A 10,371-nucleotide genomic window follows, 5' to 3' on the forward strand; every position below is an offset into this window, starting at 1 on the left:
CGAATCCAGGTGGGTAGCAACCAACGATGCTGGCAAGTGTTGAGAAAATCGCCAAAGATCTCATGGTAGAACTCCCGACCCAGGGAGTAGAAAGTTTCGAGCTTCTCATAAATACGATCCTCGATCGTCCTCGATCGAGCGAGCGTGTCTCCTGGAGATTGATAATAGATTGTTTGGCATTGATGATCGAGAGGGAAAAATAGTGAAGTTGCAGAAACGGGAAAAAGTTCATCCAAAACGCTGTGCTTTGTGTTCTTCTGTCAAGTTCCATCCATTTTCTTCTATCATCCTCGAATTTCCACCATAGCTGGTACGATTCTAGGTGCGCGATGTGATAACCATTTGATGTTTTTTTTTTTTTTTTCGCGAAGAACTGGTGGAGCCCTGGCTGGGGCGAAGGAGAAAATTCCTCTCTGCTCGCGCGAGCTGGCTTTGTTCTTACACTTTCCTACTCGCTTGGATCCAAGCGTAGCAACGAAAGCAAAGAGGAAAAACTAGAATTTTTTTCTGGGGTCCCCACGGGAGGAGCGCTTTGATGAGAATACATCATTGCCAGCATAGGCGAAACGCATTCAAAGGACTTGTTTTTCTCCCTGCTCGCGAGCTCCTCGCGAGATTATTCCCGGGGAATATGCCCGGAGGGGAATATTTCAAAGCATCGGCTCGGGCACACGAAAGAAATCATGGCCCTTGCTCGCCCAAAGGCTGCCAGTGACAAGGACACAATGCAAGGATCAAGACAAGCAATACCGCCCAGCTACTGGAGATATAGGACTGAAAGAGAGCTAAGTTTCTTGGGTGTTTTTTAATCTGGTACTTTTTAAAAAAAAAAAATCAAAAAAGGTATTTTTGTACTTAAAAAGGTATTTTTTTCTATGCTTTTTTTTTTCTTCTTTCTTGATGGGCGTGGGACAAGATGGAACGGCGAAAGCAAACAAGCCGACGCCTTTGTTGTTTAGGAGAGGTGTCGCTTCCATCGTCTCTGTTTTGGCCACTGCGCCCGTGGACGATGGATGATCGAGTTTTCTATGGTCCCGGCCAAGCAAGAGAAGTTAAAGCGATCGATCTCTCTAGAGAAGCGAGCGAAAAGATCTTCCTTTCTCTAGCGTGTTCCAGAGATTGGTTGCTGTGAAACTTCTAACAAAATCTAGTTTTGCCGCTAGAACTAAGCTGATCTCACTAGACAAAATGCTGTGATCGATCTAAGTACTCACAGGGCAGAGAGGCTTCGATCGCTAAGCTGCCACAAGAACTGGCGCGCTCTTCTTCATGGGAGTTTTCTCCTCCTGGAAATCCTCCTGCCAAAACAATCACACTCAGCGAAGGAAGCGCAAGAACAACACACTCGAATCGACTTACCGCGTTGTAGATCACTCTGATGTAAAGCGAACAGCTTGGGCACCTCGCAAACTCCTCGCCGATCTTGAGCTCCGCCTAGAGAGAGAGCAAGGGTAAGCAACTGGAGGCGAGGCGATCGAGCGGGCGCCGCGCCTTACCTTTGTGATCTGGAAGAGATCGCCGCAAGGGCAGGGATAGGTGTAAGCCGTGAGCGATTCGTTCCACTCCATGTCCTCGATCTCTACATCGTCGTAAGACATTGCGCCAAGAACCCTAAACTTTGGGAGGAGCCCTAATTTTTGAAAAGGAGAGTGAGAAAATGGAGGCCTACTGGATGACGACGCAGCGCTTCCTCCAGCACGGGATCGATCCAATCGTGAAGCGTCCAAAGCTCACGGAGGCGCTGCTAAAGCGCCCGCCATTTCGATTCCTCCACGACATCGTCTCTGAGGTTTGCGGCATTGTCTTCTCGGTTTTTCTTTTTTCTAGTTCTTTCTTTGGAGCAATAGAATTTCTTGGTTTCCAGGTTACGCGACGCACCGGGTTTGCAGAGGGACTCTTCGCAGCCGACGAGCTTGCTCCATTGGAGCTTAAGGTACTTTCTTTTGTATTTGTTTCCTCGCATTGTTCTTTGCATTGAAACCTCGCATTGTTCTTTGTCAAAATTCTAGGACAAGGACGCTAAGTTGCGTTATCTCACGAAGATCATCAACTGCGTTGGCCTTACGCTAAATGCGAACGTTCCAGTGCGTCCAGCCAAGGTATACCTTCGTTTTTTCTTTCGTTTCTTCCATCTTGGCCTCGAGATTTCTACTTGGCTTTCGTACAGATTCTGGCTGGGCTGGAACCCGAGCAAACCAACGTCTTCTTGCAGGCCAGTGAGAACTGTTGATGCTTTGGAAAAATATACTAAAAACAAAATTCTATGAACAGATGCTGGCTCAAGCAGCCACTACAGACAGCCAAAAAGCTGCAAAAGCTGTCTACCGCTGTTTAGCTGGAGACTTTATGCCTTCATCCGATCATAGGTACCTCCTTGTGCAATGGTTTAGCTTTTTGATCGCGAAGTTACTTGCATTGCTTTACAGTGGACTCATATCTCGTGAAAGCGCCTCCTCGAGTCAGTCTGTATCATCCGAGAAGCTAAGGAGGTCCATCTACAGTCCTTCGCCCGACGCGGCAGAGCTTTCCAACAAGACGAGGACCCAGGAAGTGGCCACACCACCACAGCCTGTGGATGCCACCAAGGTACAAGTTATCTATTCGCCTGGGGCTGTGAACGAGCAAGAAGAGGATGCTGTAGTGGAGAGCATGGCTTCCACAGAGTTGGATCTCAGCCACCAAGGTCAGCTTCTTCTTTTTGTGGTTTTCTAGTCGCTCAAGGAAGTGTTTGTTGCAGCTCCGATACAAACTGAGGTTCACGGACTTGGGCAAATTCCAGGTAGAACCAGCGGGGCTCAAACATGGATGATAAAGATGATAATGTCTGTGATTCTCCTTTTTTATTTTTCTAGCTCGATAGAAAAAGTGTCTGATATTGTTCCCGCAGATAAGAAAAGCGTCCAGGATGAGGAATTGTCTGAAGTGTATACGGAGCCAAGTGGAACCAAGGTCGAGACGGACAGCAAACGCGACGAGGTGAGAGGTATCTTTTCGTTTCTATTCCTTCGGTACCAAGTACTCGTGCGTAGAACAGTTGCAAAAGTTACGAGAAAGCATTCAAGCTCTGTGCCAAGCTATAAGTCCTCTCGGAAAGTTTATAGACTATCTACAGGTAATTCTTTGTCATTTCAATGTTACAAAGCTTCTCACACAGTTTTCCAGGAAGACGCGGAAGCTATGGCCAAGGAGTACCAGTTCTGGATTATAGAACAACAAAAGCATGGTGCGGATCTCGAAAGGGAGCGATTGTAAGTAGTGTTTTTTCGAGCTCCAGTGTCAGGCAACATTGTCACCTTGTCATAGGCGCACGGATGAAGTTATTCAAGCCGAGTCTAGGAAGATACTCGATCTGGAGGAGCAGATCAAACGCCAAGAACAGCTCAACAATATAGCGAAAGCTGAGGTGCGCTCTTTCATGCTTATCTTTTCTCTGTTCTCAAGAAACTTTTTTATGCCACAGATACTCAAAAACGACGAAACCGCCATGGCGTTACTCCAAGCAGCTTCAACAGCCAGGAGGTTAACCAGAGAGACGTGACAAAGTTGTTTTGTTATAGTGAATCCATGCTTCTTTTTGTTTTTTGAGTTGACTACTGTTCTAGGCTACTACACAGTGGAAAATGATCCGAAAAGGCTACGTCTCCGTGAGCGATGGCCAGATTCACTATCGCCGAGCAGATCCGGAAGGGAATTCTCTGGGAAGTTTTCTTCTTCTCCACCAGCATCCAAGCTCATCAAAGATGTGGGAGCCCGTCATGCCATTGCTGGCAAGTCGAGGATACCAAGCAGTGGCGATAGACATACCAGGCTATGGCGAGTCCTTCCACTGCGAAGTCAGCCTCGAGACCATCGCAAGGTACGTCTTTGAAGCGATTCCCTTGCTAACTCTCTCGGAGCCAAGCATTGTCGTGGGTCATCACATTGGAGCAGCCGTAGCTATGCAGCTTGCGGTGGATTTCCCGGAGAGTGTGAAGAAGCTGGCACTGTGGGGGGTCCCGATTCTAGACGAGAGCGTGAAGAAGTTCGTGCCGGAAGCTCCAGACTTCGAGGACGAGGATCTCAAAGCCGTGATAAAGTTCTGGAAGATCAGGAACAAGGTGCCGGGAAAGCCAGGCTACAAAATGCCGCCTCACGCTCGAGCTTCGAGGCTGCTGGAGATGCTCCAGAGCAATCCCAGGGCGCGGGAGCTCCCTCTTCTTCTCAAAGTCGAGAGCTTGGTGGACAGAATCACGCAGCCGACGCTTTGCATGTGTGGCGACCACGAGCTTCTCAAAGATGCTACCATCAAAACGTCCAAAGAGTTTCGCAATGGAGAGCTTTGCTTCATCCAGGACGGTGGAATGGACGTCCAGATCGAGCTCCCGGAAGAATTCGCGAGCGCTCTCGTCGGGTTTGCGTGAAAGCTCTCGCTTTTCTTCTTTATGAATGAAAGAATCGTCTCTATGTACACACCGATCAATAGCTATGAACGAGCAGCCGCGTCGCTCTAGGTGGCGCAAGCGATCTCGACGTGATCGTCCTCTTTTCTCGAGACTTGCTCTCTCTGGATTGATTTTCTATCCCTGTAGAGCGACTCGACTGCTTCCAGATACTCCACCACCACGGTGTCTGTCCATGGATTTCTAAACGGGGCGTTTTGGCCTGCGACCCAGCCAAGGTGGCCTCCTTTCGGTGTCACCACGAGCAAACAATTCCGATTCTCCTGGACAAGGAACTCGTTTGAAAAACATTGCTTTCCTTCCACGAGTAAAGCTCGTACCTTGATTGCTGCACGAGGAATGGCTCGGTTTGGAGCAATAGGATCGTTGGCAGCCTGGAATGGAAGAGTTTTACGAGATTGTCTAGAAACAAAAATGAAAGGAACAAGACCTGGATGCAAAACAATGGGACTTTGACGTGCTCGATAGATTTCGAGCTGCTGGCATCGGCATAGTATTCATCCACTGACCTGTAGCCGAACGAAACTATGAAAGCCAAAACACACAGTTTAAGTTCAAGTTTTTACTAAGTACTCGTTACCTCGAGTTAATCCTTCGTCAAACTGTCTCACGGTTTTTGCATTGGCAGCCAGAGGAATGTTGTATTCACCACCGATCTCTTCAAACAAGGCCGCGTGCCTGCAATGCGAATTACAGACAACGACGAAGGAAACTCAACGCTCGTGTGACTTTACTTTCTAAAGATTGTCCGAAGGCTCGTTGCGAGGCTCTTGTCGTAGATGTTGTTGAAACCTTTGCGAAAGTCCTCGTCTGCAACCACAAGATCAAAAGGATTGCACAGGGACACTGCGCCACTGAGTATACAATTTTCTCCCTCCTGCCAATTACAAACCAAGTCGTGTAAACCAAGTCGGAAAGTTTGTGCTTGACGACACGAACCTGGCCGAGATAACGCACTAAAATGTTGGCCCCCAGCGACCATCCGACCGCATAGATCCTCGACTCGGGGAAACGATACGCCACAAATCTCACGACTTGTCTCAAATCTTCTGTGAAAGAAGCTGAGTAGAACTACGAACGAAAGAGAAGAAGAATCAAATAACCACAAAGGCATTTCGTTCCTCTTTGGTACCTTTGGAGACGTAACTGGACTGTCACTACAGCCACGGCTGTTGAATACCACCGTGTGCCATCCAATGTTTCGAACTCTTGAAACCAAGTATTTCACGTACGAGTCATGGCTTCCTCCAGTTAGTCCTGGCTGAGGAGAGCAAAGAAGTCCGTGAGAACACGAAGAAATACGTAGCAAACTCTTGAAGAAAAAACATAGAACTCCAAGGAAAAAACTAACGAAGAACTACGTGATTCTCGAAGAAACAACGAAGAACTCTTATCGAGAACACGAAGAACGAGAAAAACTACTTGGCAAACTCTAGAAAGAACGAAGAACTACGTGGCTCTCGAAGAAACAACGAGAAAAACTACTTGGCAAGCTCGACGTGGTTCTCGAAGAAACAACGAAGAACTCTTCTCGAGAACGATGGAAAAGAAAGAGCTCCAACCATGCAAAGCATGCAAGAAAAGAAGGAAAAAACTATAACTCTACGAGAGAGAAGTGTTCTTACCAGGAAGAGGAGAACTGGAGCATCGGATGGAAGCTTTTCTCTCCACTTGGCGGCGTCGCGATCCTCGCCCATGACCGGCCAGTCCAGCGCCACAGTGCCGCCATCGATCATCCGCAAGCACTCCCTCCGGAACCTCATCTTGGGCCGATGGCGGTATAATGCCGCGAAGACGGTCTCCACATGCCGGTTGCTGCCAATCACCGGGAACGCGCGGTACTTGCCCCTCTTCACCGTGGGCATGTTGTGGAGGATCTCGCTGCGCAGCTCCCCATCCCCGGAAACAATCTCCAGATCGTCCCTGGGCGCCATGAACAGCGTCCGCAATGGCTGCCGCCCTACGCCCCCGCGGCGCCCCCGCGAGAAAAGAACGATCGAAATCCGGGAGCCAAGGAAGGAATCCGCGGAGGAATGGAATGGTGGAGCCCTAGCGCTGCTTAGATTCCTGGGCAGCGAAGAACACGCCAGAGAAGCGAATCCCCGCGAATATGCCTCCATCCTTCCTTCCCCTAGTGCTAGCACGCCTGGCATCAACCAAAACCAATGTACCGCGCGGCATTTATCCCCGCGGTCCATCGAGCCGCGCGGTAGTTAGTCCGTGACGCGCGGCAATTTTCTCGGACGGTAGACCGAGCCGGGCGGTATGTATTCGCGACGCGCGGCACATATAGGGTGTGACGCGCGGCATATATCCTAGCATTACATGTGGTGGGAATGGGTCACAAGGATCAAGTCGTGCGGTAGCGATCTCCGCAAGCTCAGAGCCATCGATTCCCATCTCCGCGCGAGCCCCTTTGCGAGCGACTCCAGGATCTTGGGCCCTTTGATCGACGCGTATGGAAAATGTCGGTGTGTGGAGGATGCCCGCGCGGTGTTTGATCGGATTCCAGAGCCGGAGCCCAGCGCCAGGAAGTGTCTGTTTCAATCGTATGCGCTCAATGGGTATGCGCGAGAGGCGAAGAAGATGTTCGATTCGATGCCGGAGAGGAGTTCTTCTTGCTGGATCTCGCTGGTTCAAGCATTTACCAAGAGCGGGCATTCTAAGTTGGCGAAAGCCGCGTTTGAGAGGATGGCGTATCACAGCGTCATAGCTTCGACGGCAATGTTAGTGGCTTCCACTCAAATGGGAGACTTCCAAAACTCCAGGAGAGTTTTCGAGTTGATGCGGCTGAGAGACGTCGTGTGCTGGACTGCGCTGCTTCAAGCACATACCCGATGCGGGCATCTTGACGCCTCCTGCGAGTTCTTCGATCGAATGCCGCAGCGGAACTTCTTCTCCTGGACTGTGATGGTGAAGGCATTTGCACTAGCGAGACACATCGAACACGCGAAATCGTTCTTCGATCAAATGCCGGAGCGAGATCTCATGTGCTGGAACGTCCTACTGCTCGCATTTGCCGAGCGGCGGCACCTTGAAGAAGCTCGCGAGATGTTCCAGCGGCTTCCACGCACTGATCTCGTCTCCTGGAACTGCCTCATCCAAGCCCTTGTCGAGTCGGGGAACCGAGCCGAGGCCCGCCACCTTTTCGACACACTCCCAGAGCACAACGTCGTCTCGTATAGCCTCCTCGTCCTGGCCCATGCACACGCAAAGGAACTCGACCAGGCCAAGGTGGTCTTCGACGCTATGCCCGAGAAGGACGTGGTTGCCAAGACGGCCATGGTACAGGCCTATGCCAAGCAAGGCCAAATGCTGCAAGCCACGGAAGTCTTCCACACCATCCCGGTTCGCGACCGCGATGACAAATGCTCCACGACGATGGTGGTGGCGTACGCCGAGAACGGGCAGCTCCAAGAAGCCCAGGCGGTGTTTGACGAGAGCCCCCAATCGCCCAACGTGATCGGCTGGACAGCGCTGATAGCCGGGTATGCCCAAGTCGGGCATATCGACAAGGCCGTGAATCTCTTCCGGGCTATGGAGCTCGACGGCCAGGACCCCGACGAGTTTGCTCTGTCCGCCATCCTGGCCGCGTGTAGCCGAGGTGGGAAGGTCCGAGAGAGCCTCGAGAACTTCTGGTCCATGAATTATGATCGAGGGATGGAGCCGGCGCTGGAGCACTACAAGTGCATGGTGGATGTTTTAGCTCGGTCCGGGCAGCTGCGAGAGGCCGAGGATCTCATCCAGAGCATGCCAGTTCTTCCGGATCATATCACCTGGAAGACGCTCCTGGGTGGCTGCTCGACTCACGGGGATTTGTCCCGCGGAGAGAAAGCCGCCACTGAGGTGCTTGAGCTCAACCAGAAGAAGGCCGGGACGTACGTCCTGCTCTCCAACATGCTAGCGATCAAGGAGCGGCAGCAGCGGCATCTGGAGATCATGGCATGACAGACGCTCTTAAAAGTCCTGGCATTGGTACGAGAGGATGTTCAGATGCTCGGACTTTCAGCCAAGGATAAGATGTCCTGACCTCCTTCACGAGCTTGGAGCAGACTCCTCCGTCCACAGAGTAAAATCTTGACTCTTGGAAGCGACGAGAAAGGCACGTCTCTTCAGGCGCCTGGAACTACTTTCGTGGCGTTGCTCAGCTGCCAGAGCACTAGTAGAGAGGACTACCCCAGCACTTTGTCAAACGATTCGGGGCTTGGACCTTGCTGACGTAGAACGAGGAGATGACGCTGCAAAGCAGTGCAGCCGATCATTGTAGAGAACGAAACCAGCTCAAAAGACTCACACGGAGCACCTTATCCTTTGCTGTCCCAGGCCCGAGAACGTCACCAGTGATTGGACAGGGGCCACGAAAACAAAGTGCCTGAAGAACGACAGAGCCGGACGAAGTTAAAGTGGAAGAAATCACAAGCACGGTTGAGCCACCATACCATACTGTCACTCTTTGAGCTCCCAGCCTCTTACATTGTCCCCGGGGTCGTAGTTCGTGTAGAGCTTAAACTCGTTCCCGAGCTTGTGCTTGTGAGCCGGCCTGAAGCCGCACGGCTGTACTCCCAGGAGGAAGAAAGCCCGTTCTTGCTGCACCGATCCTGAGCACCCAAATACACCGAATGAGCCCAGGACGCGAGTACACGAAAAGCAAAAGTCCCATCTCATGGGGGTGACGAAGCTTGCATCAAACCTGTCAACAAGAGGACTGGACTTTTCTGATGGTCCTCGGACAGGAACTGCACTGCCCGGGTGGTCTTCTCAAGGCACTCCTCGCTCTGCAAAAGAAAAAGGTTAAAGAGCAACAACGTTGAGGTGATGGTCACTCTAGCTCCATCCATTTCTGTCTCTTTTTCTCTCTCTCTCTCGCTTTTTCTTACAAGGTAGGGAGGATCAGCAGCGACGACGTAGAAACGGTGCTCGAAATGTCTAGGCAAATCCTCCGGATGGTTGTAGTCGTAGTAAGTGAAGTCACTGCCATGACGAGCGAAACGACGATCGTATTCGAAGAGATGCGCTCTAATGCCTGGATAGATCTTCTGCGCACATCGATCCAGCACAGCTGAGCGTAGAAAAACACAAAAGAGAACAAAAGAACAACAAGGAAAAAACAAACAGAGCGTTTCAATCTCCTCGAACTTCGTACCTTGAGCATCGTATAGAGCGACGGGCATGCGATGCACGCTACCGAGCGCTCTGGCGCATCGCCAATCACCCTAACGACCTCCTCGGCCACGATCCGAGCGGTAAAATCATCGTACCAGAACTGGCTCAAGCCCCAATCCTCGCCAACGCTACCCTCGCCGCCGTCGCCAGCACCGCCGCAATCCCTCTCCCGCATGAAATCCCGCAAAGCCTCCAGCGCGTGGGCGCTGAGCGCCGGAGGAGAATCGTCCTCCACCCCCGCCATAAACCCTAAAATGCCCCACGCTTAGAGAATATTCCCCAATTTAAAATGGCCAGCCCTAACCCTAACCGCGGAGTTTTTATCGCATTTAGGTGGGGGTCGGCTGACGTGGACGAGGCAAGAACAACGAAGAGGGATCTCCATTCCTTCCAGGAAGAAAGACTTCTTCTTCTCTATCTCTCTCTCTCTCTCTCTCTCTCGCTCGCTCTCGCTCGCAGCTCCAATCTTCCTCCCCAATTACAATTCCGCGAGGAGGAGCAATGATCTCATAGATTTCCCCTCACTTCCTCTCTCGCGAGTCGCGCCTACCATGCCGGTGAAGAAGAGCCTCCGCCCAAGTCTCAAGCTCCCCATCCCAGCGCGCGACGCCGGCTTCGCCAAGCCTCCACTCCCACTCCCACTGCCGCAGCAATCCAATCCTCTCGGCAGCGCCACCAGCAGGGACGTCCTCCTCGAGGATCTGGAGCGCCTGGAGATCCTCGGCCATGGCAGCGGCGGCAAGGTCTACAAGGCGCGCCACCGCATCAC

The 10,371-nt window shown here is 51.5% G+C and overlaps 5 protein-coding genes across 10 annotated transcripts; 2 read left to right on the forward strand and 3 right to left on the reverse strand.

The window, feature by feature from the left end:
- Window positions 1–1,052: 1,052 nt before the first annotated feature.
- LOC9631911 (diphthamide biosynthesis protein 3) lies at window positions 1,053–1,620 on the reverse strand. Its single transcript, XM_002991572.2, has 3 exons — window positions 1,497–1,620; window positions 1,360–1,434; window positions 1,053–1,298 (listed from the first exon to the last, which is right to left on the reverse strand). Exons 1-3 carry the CDS (start codon window positions 1,596–1,598, stop codon window positions 1,236–1,238), a joined length of 240 nt encoding a protein of 79 aa, XP_002991618.2. The 5' UTR covers window positions 1,599–1,620; the 3' UTR covers window positions 1,053–1,235.
- Window positions 1,621–1,650: 30 nt separating this feature from the next.
- On the forward strand, window positions 1,651–4,447 carry LOC9632382 (TRAF3-interacting protein 1). Of its 5 annotated transcripts, XM_024665317.1 has the most exons (12): window positions 1,651–1,789; window positions 1,865–1,933; window positions 2,010–2,099; window positions 2,168–2,212; window positions 2,272–2,366; window positions 2,427–2,683; window positions 2,738–2,822; window positions 2,888–2,976; window positions 3,035–3,112; window positions 3,163–3,248; window positions 3,304–3,403; window positions 3,461–3,580. In XM_024665317.1, exons 1-8 carry the CDS (start codon window positions 1,658–1,660, stop codon window positions 2,889–2,891), a joined length of 777 nt encoding a protein of 258 aa, XP_024521085.1. In that variant the 5' UTR covers window positions 1,651–1,657; the 3' UTR covers window positions 2,892–2,976; window positions 3,035–3,112; window positions 3,163–3,248; window positions 3,304–3,403; window positions 3,461–3,580. The 5 variants fall into 5 exon arrangements, with proteins under 5 accessions (XP_024521085.1, XP_024521082.1, XP_024521081.1 ...); XM_024665314.1 differs by having other exon boundaries at window positions 2,010–2,216; window positions 3,030–3,112; XM_024665313.1 differs by having other exon boundaries at window positions 2,010–2,216.
- On the reverse strand, window positions 4,392–6,643 carry LOC9631912 (embryogenesis-associated protein EMB8). The gene is made up of 8 exons (XM_002991573.2): window positions 6,065–6,643; window positions 5,572–5,700; window positions 5,379–5,510; window positions 5,174–5,316; window positions 5,020–5,117; window positions 4,870–4,964; window positions 4,760–4,813; window positions 4,392–4,702 (listed from the first exon to the last, which is right to left on the reverse strand). Exons 1-8 carry the CDS (start codon window positions 6,635–6,637, stop codon window positions 4,487–4,489), a joined length of 1,440 nt encoding a protein of 479 aa, XP_002991619.2. The 5' UTR covers window positions 6,638–6,643; the 3' UTR covers window positions 4,392–4,486.
- A 121-nt stretch (window positions 6,644–6,764) lies between these two features.
- On the forward strand, window positions 6,765–8,387 carry LOC112342850 (pentatricopeptide repeat-containing protein At4g02750-like). Its single transcript, XM_024665364.1, has one exon. It carries the CDS (start codon window positions 6,765–6,767, stop codon window positions 8,385–8,387), a length of 1,623 nt encoding a protein of 540 aa, XP_024521132.1.
- Window positions 8,388–8,389: 2 nt separating this feature from the next.
- LOC9632383 (EEF1A lysine methyltransferase 1) lies at window positions 8,390–9,887 on the reverse strand. 2 transcript variants are annotated; one of them, XM_024665321.1, is made up of 6 exons: window positions 9,583–9,887; window positions 9,317–9,475; window positions 9,130–9,214; window positions 8,879–9,037; window positions 8,743–8,811; window positions 8,390–8,677 (listed from the first exon to the last, which is right to left on the reverse strand). In XM_024665321.1, exons 1-4 carry the CDS (start codon window positions 9,844–9,846, stop codon window positions 8,886–8,888), a joined length of 660 nt encoding a protein of 219 aa, XP_024521089.1. In that variant the 5' UTR covers window positions 9,847–9,887; the 3' UTR covers window positions 8,390–8,677; window positions 8,743–8,811; window positions 8,879–8,885. The 2 variants fall into 2 exon arrangements, with proteins under 2 accessions (XP_024521089.1, XP_002991620.1); XM_002991574.2 differs by having other exon boundaries at window positions 8,734–8,811.
- Window positions 9,888–10,371: the final 484 nt, after the last annotated feature.

The sequence above is a fragment of the Selaginella moellendorffii genome, unplaced genomic scaffold, assembly GCF_000143415.4.
Source record: "Selaginella moellendorffii unplaced genomic scaffold, v1.0 SELMOscaffold_121, whole genome shotgun sequence".
Taxonomy (NCBI): Eukaryota; Viridiplantae; Streptophyta; class Lycopodiopsida; order Selaginellales; family Selaginellaceae; genus Selaginella; species Selaginella moellendorffii.

Bases quoted from the DNA above. Each gene is read 5' to 3' on its own strand.
- LOC9631911 (XM_002991572.2), bottom strand. From the start codon at position 1,598: ATGTCTTACGACGATGTAGAGATCGAGGACATGGAGTGGAACGAATCG. The intron at 1,435-1,496 runs GTAAGGCGCGGC...CTCTCTCTCTAG, and splicing joins ATCTCTTCCAGATCACAAAG to GCGGAGCTCAAGATCGGCGA. The intron at 1,299-1,359 runs GTAAGTCGATTC...TTGTTTTGGCAG, and splicing joins TCAGAGTGATCTACAACGCG to GAGGATTTCCAGGAGGAGAA.
- LOC9632382 (XM_024665314.1), top strand. From the start codon at position 1,658: ATGGAGGCCTACTGGATGACGACGCAGCGCTTCCTCCAGCACGGGATC. The intron at 1,790-1,864 runs GTTTGCGGCATT...CTTGGTTTCCAG, and splicing joins TCCACGACATCGTCTCTGAG to GTTACGCGACGCACCGGGTT. The intron at 1,934-2,009 runs GTACTTTCTTTT...TCAAAATTCTAG, and splicing joins TTGCTCCATTGGAGCTTAAG to GACAAGGACGCTAAGTTGCG.
- LOC9631912 (XM_002991573.2), bottom strand. From the start codon at position 6,637: ATGGACCGCGGGGATAAATGCCGCGCGGTACATTGGTTTTGGTTGATG. The intron at 5,701-6,064 runs GTAAGAACACTT...TGCTCTCCTCAG, and splicing joins CTCCAGTTCTCCTCTTCCTG to CCAGGACTAACTGGAGGAAG. The intron at 5,317-5,378 runs GTTCGTGTCGTC...TGTAATTGGCAG, and splicing joins TAGTGCGTTATCTCGGCCAG to GAGGGAGAAAATTGTATACT.
- LOC112342850 (XM_024665364.1), top strand. From the start codon at position 6,765: ATGTGGTGGGAATGGGTCACAAGGATCAAGTCGTGCGGTAGCGATCTC.
- LOC9632383 (XM_024665321.1), bottom strand. From the start codon at position 9,846: ATGGCGGGGGTGGAGGACGATTCTCCTCCGGCGCTCAGCGCCCACGCG. The intron at 9,215-9,316 runs GTAAGAAAAAGC...TTTCTTTTGCAG, and splicing joins CTGCTGATCCTCCCTACCTT to AGCGAGGAGTGCCTTGAGAA. The intron at 9,038-9,129 runs GTTTGATGCAAG...TTGGGTGCTCAG, and splicing joins TCCAGTCCTCTTGTTGACAG to GATCGGTGCAGCAAGAACGG.